The sequence below is a fragment of the Agelaius tricolor genome, unplaced genomic scaffold (assembly GCF_023055355.1).
Source record: "Agelaius tricolor isolate 1412-34295 unplaced genomic scaffold, bAgeTri1.0.p SCAF_4, whole genome shotgun sequence".
NCBI lineage: Eukaryota > Metazoa > Chordata > Aves > Passeriformes > Icteridae > Agelaius > Agelaius tricolor.
Window position 1 is genome coordinate 34,059,384 of NW_027269264.1, and position 16,027 is coordinate 34,075,410.

Consider the following 16,027-nt stretch of genomic DNA (forward strand, 5'->3'; position numbering starts at 1 on the left):
TATTGGCTTAATTGTGGTATTTTAAGCTTACTGTATGACTTAGTGACATATTTATAGAGAGTCTAAATTAAGAGAGTTAATGAAGAGACACTGGCAAGCAGTGCTAAACACAGCCAGGGCTGTGACACCAGTACTTCTCCCCTTGTTTGCAGAAGCCTGTTGGCACTCATTTATTGTCCTCAAAGTTTAATTAGGCAATTTCCCCAAGGGAGAGAACTAACTAACAGCAGCATTAGAGATACCTTCTGCTGGGGCCTGTTTGGCAAAATCAAACCACTGATCTAGAAATGAATTTCTAGAATTGCCGTAACTTCAGTGCTATACTTTTGCTATGGATAATGGTTTCCCAAATATTTTAAAACCCTAGAAGAAAAAAACATTTAAAATAGTGTGTTTGACTCTGGTACCACCTTGCTTCTTTCTTTACCTCTTTTCTCCTCTTTGTGTTGAATCTATTTTACCCTATAACACACCAGGTTCCCTTCAGCTGCCTGGTGTGGAAGTTTCAGCACTGTGAGGCTTGCAAGCACTGCAGCCCCAGCTGCCTCCAACCAGAGAGCTGTTGCCCAGCTGCTGCAAGGCCCTGTCAGTGAACTGCACATTACTGAACCGTCCTGATGGAGGGAGCAGCTCCAGCACAGGGATGCACATCACCACGATATGCACCCTGAGCAGAGCTGTGGTATTGGAAGCCTGGTATAGCCGGTGCTGACCTGGGGGGATGTGGCTCTGCCAGGCTCCAGCACAGGCATTCCTAGGCATGCACACTGATTCCTGGGAAAGAGCACAGCTGGGAAAACACTTGCTTTCTCATAGGAGTGTACAAGTACACACGGCGTGTGTCAGTGCACAGAGAGTGGACAATTTTCATCCTTGATGTGAACTTTACTCATAAAGTGAATACAGCCCTCGGAAAAACTGTGGTAGAGGGCCTGTCCTACTCCTTCCAGCTGTCTTTTGGGGTGCAGTGAGAGCTCTGGCTACTACTCAGAGTGTTTTCAGATATGTGATCCTCTCCATCTCCTTTAGGACATGGCTTACCATTTTCAACATCATATCCTCTTTTTCCCTTTGGCTTTGGTTAGGGAAGGTTTATATTGCACAATGATACCTGCTGAAACAAGATGATAGTTTGGGATCCTGTCTTGCCCCAGGACAAGTTTGTATTCCTGTCAGGTCCACCTTGTCCTGCACACAGAGTAAGTAGTGACACCTGGTGTGCATCCAGTGACACCCCTAGAACTGACAATTCCATACCTTGTCCTCCTGCCTGGAGATGACTGTTGGCCCCAGGCTCACCCTGCTTACCAGCCTGTGGAAGGGGGAAGGCCTGCTTCCAAAGTTAATCTCACCTCAGCACTCCAAGGCTTTTGCAGTCTATTACACAATGCAAAACTACTTAGCATCCTACCTTAACCACCAGTTTTACTTCAGTCTTCTCTTAGGGGACTCCAAGAGCTTTAGCCCCAGCTTTCATAGGTTGCTCCCATTCCATTCCCACTAGGACTCAGGCCTTCTAGAAGAATATGGTGGGTTTACCTTGTTCACCCCCATATAAGCAGGACAGGAAAGAGAAATTGTAAAGGCAAAAACGAGAAGACAGATTGAGATAGAGACTGCTTAGGAGATGAAGTGAAGCTACACACAGAAAGCAAAACAAAGAATTATTCACAATTCCCTAGCAGCAAGCAGAGGAACACTAACAGTTTGGCACAGTAACAGTTACTTGGGAAAACAAATCCCATAACCACGAATGTCCCCACTTTCTCATCTTTTTCCCAGAGCTTTTGGTGCTTGGCACAATACCATCTGGTATGGAATATTGCTGTGGGCAGCTGGGATCAGATGTGACTCCCTGTGTTCCTTCAGAGCCTCTCACCTACCTCTAGCCTACTCACTGGCAGCAAATGCAGGAGAAAAAGAAGGACAAAAATAAAGCCTCGATGCTGGCAACCCCTGCTCAGCAACAGCCAAAACATTGCTGTGTTACCAATGTTCTTAGTCACTAATGCAGAACACAGCCTCATACAGGCTGCTATGGAGACAACTAATTCAACCCAGCCACAGCCTGTATAAAAATAGAAAATCTGGATCTTGGCACCAATACCCACAACAAGTGAGATCCACAACAGCCAAATAAAGACCAGCTCTTATAATTGCAGAAGGGTTTGGGTTGGAAGGGACTTAAAAGAGCATTAATTTCAACCCCCCCTACTGTTGGCACATACACCTTCACTAGACCAGAGAATCACAGAATTGTTTAGGTTAGAACAGAATTTTGGAATCATTGAGTCCAACTCTAAACCTAACACTGTCGAGTCCACAGGCTAAGAAAGGCATCAGCCTGATGCACCTGACATGTTCCTTCCTGACATTCTTCCTTCCTGTTGTGTGGCCTGATGGCACACAGTGAAACAGACATGATGCACTTACTCTCCCTGGATCCTCCTGGAGGCCTCTCCTGTGGACACAGTGCACCAGACAGAACCTGAATGTCAACAGGAGCCAGCCATATCTCCTTTCTCTCTCCTTGCTCATACCAGGCAGCAGTAGCAGAATCACCTCTTTCTTTATCCACCACCAGAAACATAAAGTCAGGTTGCTCAAAGCCCCATCCAACCTGATCTTGAACATTTCCAGTCATGGTCCAGCCATAATTTCCCTGTTCCAGCATCTCAGCACCCTCACAAGAAAAAATTTCCAGTTTATCCTTACCCAGTTTATCCTTACCCAGTTTATCCTTCTGGAGAAGAATTCTACAAGGTCAGTCCACACTTTCACAAGTTGGAACACCAGGATGAAAATAACTATGCCATAAAAATGATGTCAATTACCAATCTCTCCCAGGACCATTGAGTGAAGGACCACAGTTAGGCAAGTCTATCATGCTCAGCACAAGACAAGGCACACAAGTCTAGCTTCTAGCTCTGCACCTGGTACCACAACAGAGTTTGCTAAATTGCTTCCTACATCCCTTTAATGAACCACTGGGCTCTGAGAGCAAATGGAAGGCACTACTACAATACGTGTATACCAGAGGCTGCATCATTCTCATCTGCAGTCTCAGAAACATGGTCTTCCATGGAGGCAGTCACTGCCTAAAGCTGCGCTAAAAACATTCCCTCATCCTCAAAACAAATGGGCAATGTTGCAACCTTCTTTTGCCCAGCACTGATTGCATCAGTTTCTCACCCACAAGCCACACTCACCCACTGCACAGGTTTATGCTCAGGTATAACGATGCTGCTAAGGGTAAAACTTCTTTTAAAAAGGTACTTGAAACAAGCCACATACAAATGTAATGGTACACAGAGGAGTCCATCTCACTCCCCACCTTTTCTATGAGAGAGCTGGCATAGCTCTACGTGAGCTGGTCCAGTTTTACAACACCAGAGGTTAGAATTAGTTCAACCTTTGGGAATACTGGCTCTAAAAGATGCTTCTTTAGTGAAAAAGGAATGGGCAAGTCTATGAGGTGCAAGGAGTGACACCACTGTTCACAGAGTTTCTTGATAAACAGAATTATACTTTTTGTAGGATAATCTTGGTTTTCCCTTATGAAAATTGTTCCTGGGTAAGTAAGTATGAAGAGCAGAGAATTCTAAGTTAATTCCTCGTAGCAGTTTCTTTTAATATCTAACAAAGCACTCTACATTTGGCATTTAAAATCCAGGGAATGCAAGGACATAGCATAGAAAATTACATGCAACTTTAGTTTTTGCTTTGGCGATACAATCTTAGGAATGGGGCAAAGTCTCAAGCCACCAGGCTGGCCAGTTCACTGAAATAACTTGTTTGGAAAGTGTTCTTGCTTTGTGAGGTGGGGAGGAATAAATCATAATATTCATTACACTGAGGCTCATGCTAAGTCACAAATTACCTGATGTTTATTATGAATTTCTCTGCTTGTGCCATAACTTGATGTAGTCCTTCTAGTTAGGATGGTGCCTCAACTACTGACATACAACTCAGCCCCTGAATTATCTGTTAACATACAAAATGACTTAATGAGTAATTTCAACCTTGAAATTCTCTCAACAACTTTTCAAAATGAAAATTATGTAATGAAATAATGATGTAAATTACCTATTACATAACTGAGTAGAGTAATTGTCCCTCAGTATGAGAAAGATGTTGAGATACTGGAGTGAGTCCAGAGAAGAGCAATGGAATTGATGGAGTGTCTGGAGCACAACTCCTGTGAGGAGTGGCTGAGGGAGATGGGGCTGTCTAGTCTGGAAAAAAGGAGGATCAGGGAAGACATCATTGCTCTCTACAACTGCCTGGAAGGAGGCTGTAGCCAGGTGGGGTTGGTCTTTCCTCCCAAGTAACAAGCACAAGCAGAAGAGGAAACAGTCTCAAGCTGCAGCAGGGGAGGGCTAGACTGGATATCAGCAGGAAGTTCTTCACTGAAAGGGGAGACAAGCATTGGAACAGACTGCCCTGCTCTGGTAAGTGGTGGTATCACTGAGCCTGGCAGTGTTAAAAGAGGTGTAGATGTGGCAATCAGGGACATGGTTTACTGGTGCACCATTGGACTTGATAAGGTTTGAAGTCTTTTCCAACCTTAATGATTTTATGATTCTGGCAGAGGAGCCTACAGGCAAGGAATGAAGTTGATCTCAGGGAAAGGGGCAAGATAACTTATTCTACTGTTCGTCCTTCTGTTTCCCATTAACTTCCCATTATTTTAAATCAGCAACAAATTGATTTTCCACGTGTCCAGAATGTTCTGCCATGTCAAAAACCAGGGGGCAATCTTCCTGTCTTTCTCTTGACCCATGAGCTTTCTCATTCTACTCTTCTACCTAATCTGGCTGAATAGGTGGTGAGCATTTCACTCTCTGCCAAGACTATCCCACCACAAGTCTAGTTATTTCATTCAAGAAAAAATCTCCTCTTCCAAAAGGTGAGCAAAGTGATGACTTTATAAACTAATTAAGGTACTTAATACCCTAAGTGTCCTCTAAACCCCAGAAAATGTCATTGACAAATGGGCCTTTTTGAAAGTTGCAAGTCTGCTAAAGCAGAGCAAGTTGAAAACTCTCAGGTTTCAGGAGCTTTTCCCTTTTAATTCCCGGGAAAAGAAGTTGAAAGGAGTTTGTGAGCCCCTTTAAAATGTACTTACTCTTACTGTATGAGACATTAGTCCCATGAGACTCAAGTGAAATTTAGGTTTGATTTTGTTAAGCACTTGCATCTTAAACAAGTGCTTTAAAGTTAGACCACATGCTCAGGAGAGACCTTATCACTCTCTACAACTGCCTGAAAGGAGTTTGTAGAAAGGTACAGATCAGTCTCCTCTCACAGACAACAACTGACAGGACAAGAGGAAATGGCCTCAACCTGCACCTGGGGAAATTCAGGCTGGACATTGGGAAGGATTTCTTCACTGAAAGGGTTGTCAAGCATTGGAATGGGCTGCCCAGGAAGGTGGTAGAGTCATCATAAACAGAAGTGTTTAAGGAAAAAATGGATGCAGCACTCACTGCCATGGTCCAATTGACAAGGTGATGTTCAGTCATAGGTTGGACTTGATGACTTTGAGATGTTTTCCAGCCTAAATAATTGTGTGATTCAATGCAATAATTTCAAAAAGCTAACACCTAGATTTGTGGGGTGGAAGACTTTTTGCTGTTAATTTACTATGAGTGAATGTAGAGTGCTGTATGCTTAATCTGAAAGCATTTTTGATTGATTGATAGATATAACAAAATTGGATTTGGACCTTAAGTCTGTAACATGGGTGAGAAAAAATTCTGTGTTTTAGAAAGCTTTCATCCAGTTTATGTCTAGCTGACCCTCCCTTCTGCTGGTATTATTTCAATGTGATCATGGCTGGATCACTCATTTCAGCTGAGGTTTCCCAGCAGAGCTCTGCTCTGAGTACTTGAAAAGTGACACAGAGCTGAGATAAAGGCCTGGTCCACATGGGCAGCCCATTTCCCTGACACAGAGAGCTGAGTGAGATGGATTTTCAAGGGAGCTGAACAGAATGTAGGTGGGTGGCTGGGAATAACACGTTTACTCTTAATTACTATCTTTGCTTCTCTCCACCTCCTCCATCTGTCTGACCACCTGTTGTTGGTGTCTGCTGCATCCTATCTTCAACAGCTGCAGAAAAAGTTTCTTTAGGATACCTTAAAGGTATGTAGGTGTACCCCAGATCTTCCAAGCCCACAGTGACAAACAGCTCAGCAGCTGCAGGACTATGCTGTCTTTTACTCTGCCAGTGAAGGTACTTGGAGATGCTGTGGCTGTGGCACATTTTATCACCTATATTTTCTAGTACTACAGGGGGATGGGATGACCACTTTGGGACATTTATTTTCTGGACTGCAGTACTGCATAGCTTGTCAGACTGTGATGCAAAACTACTCAGAGTAGCGACAGTGGAATTTGAAAGAATTTTTACTTCGAGACAGAAATTTGACATCCTCTTAGATTTTATGAGGCATCTGTAGTAACACTATTATGCACCTCAGCTAGACAGAAGAGAAAACTGGTATCACCACAGAGAGAAGTGAACCTCAGAAATTACCCCTCTTGAAATGCTAAAACACTTTTTTACTAATTTTTACTTTTCTTAGCTATCTTTCTCAATATTTTTCCATGCTAACTGGATGATGATGATGATGATGATGATGATGATGATGATGATGATGATCAGCTAAGTAAAGCTGATCCATATATAAGAGGAAACCTATTTTTTGGTCCTTGAAGATTAGGAATGCTTTTAAAACAATTGCTCAAACCTTTTGTTGACTGTTTTCTTACTTTATTTCAACACATGCCTCTTATCTGCAATCTGGGGAGTATGTACAATGTGCATCCACTGTGGCAGCTCCCTGGGGCGTGGTTCCCTCCTTTGTCAATATTCCCCTCATGGATTGCATTGAACCCCTCAGGTCACCCCTGCTTGTCAGTACTCCAAACTACCTCTGGTACATCAGGGGTGACACAAACCATTACTGCTCTGGGAGGGCACAATTATGCCATTTCTCATTTGCAGGTCTTTGGCTTGTAACAGTATTTATATAATTTTTCTGGGGGTGGCAGGGAATACCACCACTGTATAGATACTGATAAAGGAAAGATAGACATACTGTTCATGTTCTGTGTGGCCTAAAGGTTTGTTACACAAAAAAAACTGCTAAGAGAAAGTCACATTTATAACTCTATTTTGGGTATTGACAGGTACAAATTCAGCTGGTAAATACTGGGCATTTTCATCACTTTTTGAAAACAGAGGCTTTTCTGCCTAGAAATGGTGCACACCCTACCAGGCCCAGATGAGATTTCTGCCTTTCCAAACCAATGAATCATATGTGTTGCACCTCTGGTAACAGTTTTTAACCCAAAATGCTGCAGGAGCTGATGCCTGGCACCCAGCTCCCCAGAGCATCAGCCCCTTTGCTGTTGCTGTAAGAGACAGATTGGAACATTTCTGGTGGAGATTTTACACAGAATTTACTGCATGTGCCACCTCTCTCTGGGGAGGGGTGTGGGTGCAGCCAGGATGACCCCTGGTGGTTGGTCCTGCCTGCTGGCCTCCCATTCTCCTCCACTGTGTCCCCTGTGCTGGGGTGATGCCTTAAGGCAGCACAGAATCTGAAAAATATAAAAGCCAAAACCAGAGGCATCAGGGTGAGGCTGGAAGTGAGCCCTTTGAGAATTGGGCCCCTCAACATTTGAGGTCTCAAGATTTAAACCAAACTTTGCAATTTTTTTTTTTCAGTTGTTAATCAGAAGCTGTAGTTTAACAGTTATGATTAAGCAATTGCACTGTGAATGTTGTGTCTTTTGTTTTGAGGAAAGGAGAAGACAATGCCAAGATAAATGGACTCTCGGGATGCGAGCTGCCAGGACTGAAGTCAGCAGGAGTGGGCAGTAAGTGAGGGAAGGTAATTCCAGCAGTGGATGACCGTGACCACTGTCTCATTGACCACCAAACCCCGATCCAAAGGGGAGGGACAACCATGCCTGGAAGAACCTAAAAGGGCGCTTCTCTTGGAGAAGCAAGAGATACAACTAGCAAATAGGGTTTGAGTACTAATTAGGAGAAAAGTCATACAACTTACAGACAACAAATGCTGATGCCTTTGTTTGTTAAAAGGTATAAATAGTGTAGAGGATTCATGATCACAGAGCCAGCCTTTCGTGGGTTACCTCCTGATTCCCGGCTTTGAGCAAACTAGAATAAAAGACAGAAATACAGTATCACAGAATCGTTAGGGTTGGAAGGGACTTTTGGAGATAATCCAGACCAACACCCCTGCTGAGGCAGGGTCACCCAGAGCGGGTGACACAGGAACATATCCAGGTGGGTTTTGAATGGCTCCAGAGAGGGGCACTCCACAACCTCCCCGGTAGCCTGTTCCAGCGCTCCGCCACCCTGGGGACAAGGAAGTTGTCCGGCAGGCCAAGCGGAGGTGGAAAAAGCCGTGTTCCGGTCCGTCCTTGGCCGGTGTTCGCTTCCGGAACCCGCCCGGGCCGTGTGAGGGAGCGGGGCCGGGCTCTCCAGACCCCGCCCCCAGCGCCGGCCCCGCCCCACCCGCAGCCCCCGCCGGCCCCGCCGAGCCGCCAGGGGGCGCTGCTGCCGCCTTGCCCGCCTTGCCCGCCGCTGTTGCCGAGGCCGCGGGGCCGGTGCGGAGCGCACGATGGAGGCGCCGCCGGTGACCATGATGCCCGTCACGGGCGGCACCATCAACATGATGGAGTACCTGCTCCAAGGTAGGCGACTGCGTGTCCGAGAAGCGCTGGCAGCGGGGGGGGGGGAGGGGGGTGGGGTGCTTGCGCCGCGCACGGGCGGGCCGGAGGGCGCTGGGACGGGCGCGCTGCGGAGGGAGCGCAGCTTGGCCTGTGGGGGAGGCGATGGTCGTGGCGCTGTCTCCGCAGGGAGCGTGCTGGACCAGAGCCTGGAGAGCCTCCTGCACCGCCTGCGCGGGCTGTGCGACAACATGGAGCCCGAGACCTTCCTGGACCACGAGATGGTGTTCCTGCTGAAGGGGCAGCAGGCCAGCCCCTTCGTGCTGCGCGCCCGGCGCTCCATGGACAAGAGCGGGATGCCCTGGCACCTGCGCTACCTGGGACAGCCCGAAATCGGCGACAAGAACCGCCACGCGCTGGTGCGCAACTGCGTGGACATCGCCACGTCTGACAACCTGACGGACTTCCTGGTGGAGATGGGTTTCCGCATGGACCACGAGTTCGTGGCCAAAGGGCACGTGTTCCGCAAGGGCATCATGAAGATCATGGTGTACAAGATCTTCCGCATACTGATGCCAGGAAACACGGAGAGCATTGAGCCGCTCTCCCTCTCCTACTTGGTGGAGCTCAATGTAGTCGCGCCAGCAGGGCAGGACATTGTTTCTGATGACATGAGGAACTTTGCTGAGCAGCTGAAGCCTCTAGTACACCTGGAGAAAATTGACCCCAAAAGACTAATGTGATTGAAAATCTGGGCCATTAAGGCATTGTTTTTGTGTTTCAAAAAAGGATGTTTTTCCAAAAAGCTTTTTTGTGGGCAAATCAAAGCAGGAAGAAGGGAATAAAGTACTATGTATCAGTTTTGGCAGTTGTAATAACTGAGTGGTTTTTTCTTTCACTTGTGAATATGAATAAAAGTGGACACTTTAAATTAGCACTGTCAAAAAAAATCAGTAAATGTTAATATCGACAGTTTTCCTTCTCTTGCATAGGAGATAACTTAAAAAGCCTATTGCCTAACACTAAAAATGTCAAGACTTACTGTAATTCATCCCTCTGTGTACCCAGATCCCACTGCTGTCTTTAAGATTTTTAGAGCACAATTTGTGTATCCTACCTAGTAATCCAAAATTTTTCTTTTCAGTAATAGGTGAAGTTAATATCGTTTAATGCAAGAGGTGCTGTTTCACACAAGTATAAACATAGAATCTGCTATATAAAAGAGCAACTAACTGTACACCTCTTCACCAAAGCTTATATGACAGGAACAGCTACTTGTTAGGGAAACTGTTTCTTCTTATGTAACCAAACTTAGAAGTGGAAGAAAATCTAGTAATATTAACATTTGCAAGTGGTTTTCACATCTGTTGACAGTGTTCCATTATTTTCACTGGAATTGGTTAGGACAGTCTTAGTTAATAAGAAAGTAAATTACCAGGTACTTTTTATTACTGAATTTCTCACAGCTGACAGCTATATTAAATATTGAAATGTTAAGTGCTTTACATTAAAAAATTTATTCACAATTTTTCATTAAAAATGTATTACAAGCAAATCATCATCTGTTAGTTGAATTACTGATGATTTTGCTTAGCACCTCTTGATAGTAGGATGGTTAGTTACCCTAGTAGTGCTGTGATAATTCAGTGTTTTTTGAATTAAGTTTGAGAGTTTTCAAATACAGTTCAGTCAAATAAAAGCCAGGAAAGATAAAGGAGCTCATTTAAATTTCTCAGGTTCTTTGCAGAGGACAACCATTTCACCCACTGTCCAAGCTCTGTCAGAAGCGTTGCCACCCTTCGGCACCCCAAGTGCTTTATGAAACAACTAAAGGCAGGGGCCACTCTCAAAAGAAGCTTTGAAAGGTTTTAAATAGCTACATTTTCAACTGGATCAGTGCTGCAGGCTCCAGTGTGGGCCGTGGGGAGGCCTTGATTACTGGGGTGGTATTGGAGCACCCTCAGGCTGAAGACAGAGCAGTGATTTCCAACAGGGCAGTAGTGAGGCATCACCAGCATGACTGCTCATTACCTTGACTACAAGTATTTTGTGGAGGGTACAAACACACCTGCGGTTCTGCTCATACTTGGGCATGACTCACCCTCACCAAGACAGCACACTATCCTGGGCCTCCGAGCTGGAATTCTCTCATATACAGGGCATAACTAGGAGCTTCCTAGGCTGTTCCACGGTTGAGTGACAGTCTTATCCCAGCAAATAGGAATTGTTAGGGCTGTTGTCATATTTTGCCACTCTTGGCACTAGTTAAAAATCACTGGCTACAACTTGTACAATCTATGGTTTATCTCCTGGCACTCAAAAGTTTAGGAAGTCTTGTGGATGACAATAGGTCTAACTATTGATTGATCCAAATTAATAAATAATAAAAAAGTTTTTATTTTTAAGGAGAGTTTAAACCCTGAAAACTGCAGCAATCCTCAGTATCAGGCTTCCTTATGCTGATGGTAGTCCATGCATAGAAGAGGCAGGTGTGCAGAGAGAAGAGCTTACTGCATCAATGGCTACAGCTGAGGACACTTTCAGGTTGCTAATGCTCAAAGTGTGTCCCTTTCTTCTAACAAAATGTATTTTTCTCCTCCTATAAAACTTAGCCTGTCAAAGGTGGAGACAGAAGATGATTAGTGTTAGTAATTCACACCAGTAAATTGTGTGTCATAGCCCTAATTATCATTCATCATCCAGGGTCAAATGATACTGCAGTTACACAGAAATGCTCAATCTCTTTACTGGAAAGTATCTAATTTTTAAATTATTCACGTAAATTATGGTACCATGAATGTGAAATGTGGCTTTCTTTGGGGGGGGGGGGGGGGGGGGGGGCAGGATTTCTTTTTGCCAGGTAAAATAGTGGCATTCTCCAAGGTGAGAGGTTACCTCAGGACCCTCTATTTTTTGCAATATATTACAAGAAACTGGATACAGCTGAGCTTAAGTTTTGATTCTGTTAAAGTAATGCCTTCTGTTACTTCAAACTGTTCCTCTAGTCCTGCCTGTAAGGTTTCTACAGTTTTCCTGATTGCTATATAAAGAAGTAGAAATCACTGTAACAAATAAAGGTAGGATAGTTATTGATCTATTAGGGACCACTTACTTCTACTATTAAGAAAAGTTGCTTATGGAAGCTTATCTCAGTTACTAAAAATTACTCTTACTTTAGAAAAGCCGTAACTTTATGCTTTAGCCCATCTTAGTCCTGGGTTGCTGCTCTTCCCATGTAAGCTCTCAGAATCTTGTTATTCCATACAAATGAAGAGCTGACATACTCTGGAAGTGCTCTGCATTATGACTACACTCTACCAAGAGCACCTTTAAACACCTCTCTGATTGCTTGCACAAAATGAACTTCTCAATGTGTAAACTAATGTGGCATTCATGTTTTCATCTCAGTGATGTCAGTAACACAAGTAAACTGCTTTCCTGTTAAATGTTTTTCATGCACTAGAATATTGTATATAATTTCATTCATGATTTAAAAGTTGGTTAAAAGGTAAGGTTTCTCCAAATATTGGAAAGTTAAAAACAACAAGAAGCCAAGATTTTTCTTCATAATTTTTAATACTTTTAAATTTTAAATACTGGTTTTAAATTTGTGATTGTAACATGTAAGAGCCAACTTCTTTTAATTTTTAAAATTTATCATTAGGATCATAAAGCTATTATAGAACAGTTACAACTCTACACACTCAAGGTACTCAAAAATATGATTCATGTTTTAAGTCTGTAAATGAACAGTGGCAATTCAAATACAGCATTATCTGTACAACTTGACAAAAATACAGGTGGACAATCTGATTAAAGAGAATCTGCACAACTTCAGATAAGCCAGCTCAGCCCAATTAAGTAAAAGGTAAGGTTTTTACAAAGTGCATCACATTTTTCACAGATAAATTTGTCAAAGATTTTCAGGTTCTCAGACAGAACAATAATGACCATCTCATCTTCATTCCTAGTACAAGTTCTATCAAGTTATGTCCTTCAGATCTAGTTTGGCAACATCCAAATTTTCCAAACAGATGCAGATATCCAGAGAACAATATCCTATGATTGCTGCATTTTCAGCCTTTTGAACTGGTTTAGCTTACAAAACAATCATTCTAGAGTCAGAAGCTGCTTCTGAAAAGACCACCACAGCTGTGTTAACACTCTTGATCTGTTAACAGGAGGAAATGAACTCAGAGCACACAGACGTGGCAGTGACTGACAAGAGAGATGGGCTCAAGAGACAGGGAAAATTGTATAAAACCATAAAAGCAACATCCCTTCCAGAAGAAAGGGTCTAATGGCTACTCACACAAGGACAATATGAGAGGCAATATGAAGCCTTTTGAGATTACTTTTCCAGAGGTCCATTAATAATGATTTCTCAGTCACGTAACTCCTTCCATAGTCTTTAAAAAGCCTCTTACAAATCTGATTGGGCAGGGCTAGCTACAGTGAAGTACCAGTGCCTTTATCTAAAAGTAAAACATACTCTTTACAAATAGTATCTGTAGTGTCATTTTATTTACAGAATAAATCGCAAAAGTACATCACATTTAGTGCAAATGCAACTAATGATATAAGTTTATATACTGCTTTGTAAACTTTCCATACCTTTGTAAAATAAAGCTATCCTATTAAATTAATAAACTTGCCCGTGTTCCAACAATTACGAGAAATGGCAAATAAGGAGTTAAACTCTTTATATTTTGGACTTTTTTTTTAAGTTCCCATCAGTGGCTATGGTGGAATGTACCACTGCTTGGTGATTGTAAAAAGATGACGTACATTTTGAGGTATAAGATTTTGTTTTTTAACATCGGTATATAAAATGCTCACTGGTGATATAGTAAAGATGTAAAAATTTTCATCTTATTTGCCTTGCTAACATTACCATATAGGCACTTTTCTACATATTCAAATGAACAGAATAACTCTGTAATAAGGCATATTCCATGCACACCATTGGAGAAAGGCAAATAAAAAGGGAGGAGTTATGGAGCATGAAATCTGCATGCGTGTGTAATCATGTGTTAGATATGGTTTCATCTCTACAGAGAAGATGAACAGAGAGTTTTTCAACACTGTGCAGATCATATTTACTCATTTAACCAAATCTTCACTAAGTTACTGTATTATATCTCTTTTCAGGCACCTAGCACACTATATCAAATAAATCTGACTTTCAGCTTTCTTTTAAAGAAAATATATCTGAAACTTTTTTCCTCAAGATACCCAGTTTAGTGAAACACCGAGCAGTTTCTGAAGAGTTTCCAACTATAGGACATGGATAAAAGACCTCACAGTCAGTACTAGCCCAACACAGTCCTCTCTTAACAAGTATCTCCTGAATCAAAGGCAGGCAAACATCTGACATTTAAATTTTCACAGCAGCTAAAGGGAACTTTCCAGTAAGAACTATGCTTTCTTATAGCTCTGATGGGTTTTTGATCAAGAGGCAAATAATTTTCTACATGAACCTCATAGCACAGCTTTATTGAGATGAGGAAAACACATGCAGGATCTGAAAATAATGTACTCATCCTCAATCTAGACTGGGAATGTTGTTTTATGTAATCCAAATTATTTCAATAAATATTATACTGTACCTTCTCACAGCTTTGGGAAAGCCCCAGATATCATCCAAGAAAGCAGTCCACAGATAGCATGGACAGATGTCTCCTAGATTTTAGGCAGTCTCTTGCCCTCTCATACAGAATCTTTCTAGGTATTTCTGGATCATGTTTAATAACAAAAATTATGCAGCACATATTACATAACTAAAAAATACAATAGAAATATAAAGATATCTGGAAAAAAATAAAGCTTTTCACACTCTTACTCCTTCAGAACTAAAGATCGTCATAAGAGTAAGACAATAGAAAAGGCAAAGTCATAAGGATATTGACAGCCCTCAGATATTAACTGGCATTTTATGTAACAAGATGATTCATTATAGAAACCAGCAGCAATGAACTGTGATTATACAAAGCAAAATAAAACCTGCCAACAAGTTACCAAGGTTTTACTGAAGCCACTCCTTTCAACAACCCCAAAATATCACACAGATTTTTGTGCATATAAAGCACATACAGTATGCTATATGTGCATTTGTCTCTTGTGCTTTTTACACATGCACAAAAACTGCACAAGTATCTTAGGAAGGTTGATAATGAAATTCTACAACTTGTTTAAAATTAACACAGTAGCCCATGTTGGTGATTCAAAGTTGTATGCGCTTTTCTTCTTCTAAAGCAAGCAAATAAAAATAGAGCCATATACATGTTATCAATACATGTATTTATAATTGCACACTGATTCAGCAAGAAAGTTAGCAGGAGAGAGCTATTGTTAAATATTCAGCCCCATGGTGTTGCAACACTTCTTCACTTCAGTATACAAAGCCTAGAACCTGGGCCATAAAAAGACTGTAGATCCTTCGTTCCAGCATGGAGTGCCCTGTGCACGGTCACTTCTCCAATGTGGAATGCTCACCCAGTCTTGTTCTGATTGCTGCAGGTAAGCAAAGAAAAGAATACAGCACTGAAAAGTTTGTATACTGCAAGTAAAATGAACTTGTTAAACACTTTAGGTATCATCAGGACTGCTATGATCATGTGCTAACTGTTGGGTTGTGATGCCATGTTTCTAATGCCTTACTTACACTGCTTCTCTAACAATTTAAATTTAAAATTGTGAATCATTACAGGGATACTTGTCACAGAAGAATGAAACAACTAAGACTTTTGGAGTCTGACACAGTAAACAGAACCCAAAAATAGAAGTAACCTATGTCACACATAGAAAAAGTGATAGAGAGTCATCTTCAGATGTGACTGAATGATGCTGTAACATTAGCACAACTAAACAGAATTCTGTGGTTTGACATGACACTTATAGAAAATGAAATACATAGCAGGAGTCAAAACTAGCAAAAATAAATTAAGCCTTATTTAACACTAAGGGGCTCAGATATCCTCAAAGTGATCAAGAAATCCTCTTCTAATGTCATATCATCATCTAACTGTTCTAAAAACTTTAGATTAGCCAATAACCTATACCATAAACAATACTTCCATTGACTTCAGAAAGCATCTGGAAATCCCTGTTCTTTCCTAGGTTCATCAGAAAGGAAGAAAAACTTAAGTCACAGTCTTCTAAATATTCTAGTAATTCATGTTGGTCTGTCAGTGAAGTTCCATTAATAAAAATCCTAGGTCAAACTATTCTGTCAATATAAAAGAAAACTGAAATGTACTCATAGTCTATGAAATATGCAATTGTAAGTAGAATTTAAGTTATAAAAACCTCATGAGGC

The 16,027-nt window shown here is 42.0% G+C and overlaps 2 protein-coding genes and 1 long non-coding RNA gene across 7 annotated transcripts in view; 1 reads left to right on the forward strand and 2 right to left on the reverse strand.

The window, feature by feature from the left end:
- Window positions 1-7,453: 7,453 nt before the first annotated feature.
- On the reverse strand, window positions 7,454-8,475 carry LOC139589507 (uncharacterized). Its single transcript, XR_011679035.1, has 2 exons — window positions 8,082-8,475; window positions 7,454-7,611 (listed from the first exon to the last, which is right to left on the reverse strand). It is a non-coding gene; the product is annotated as an uncharacterized lncRNA (long non-coding RNA).
- Window positions 8,476-8,573: 98 nt separating this feature from the next.
- On the forward strand, window positions 8,574-10,259 carry MED18 (mediator complex subunit 18). Its single transcript, XM_071425220.1, has 2 exons — window positions 8,574-8,733; window positions 8,899-10,259. Exons 1-2 carry the CDS (start codon window positions 8,661-8,663, stop codon window positions 9,450-9,452), a joined length of 627 nt encoding a protein of 208 aa, XP_071281321.1. The 5' UTR covers window positions 8,574-8,660; the 3' UTR covers window positions 9,453-10,259.
- Window positions 10,260-12,266: 2,007 nt separating this feature from the next.
- The window catches only part of CERT1 (ceramide transporter 1), an 82,510-nt gene continuing 78,749 nt past the window's right edge, over window positions 12,267-16,027 (reverse strand). For all 5 annotated transcript variants that reach the window (XM_071425211.1, XM_071425210.1, XM_071425213.1 and 2 more), the window contains one exon: window positions 12,267-15,222. The gene's annotated coding sequence lies outside the window, so the exon portion shown is untranslated. The remainder of the gene's footprint in view (window positions 15,223-16,027) is intronic.

What these genes read in the sequence shown, in the direction of transcription:
- MED18 (XM_071425220.1), top strand. Translation starts at nt 8,661, where the DNA reads ATGGAGGCGCCGCCGGTGACCATGATGCCCGTCACGGGCGGCACCATC. An exon ending in GATGGAGTACCTGCTCCAAG is followed by an intron (nt 8,734 to 8,898) that starts GTAGGCGACTGC and finishes CTGTCTCCGCAG; the next exon opens with GGAGCGTGCTGGACCAGAGC.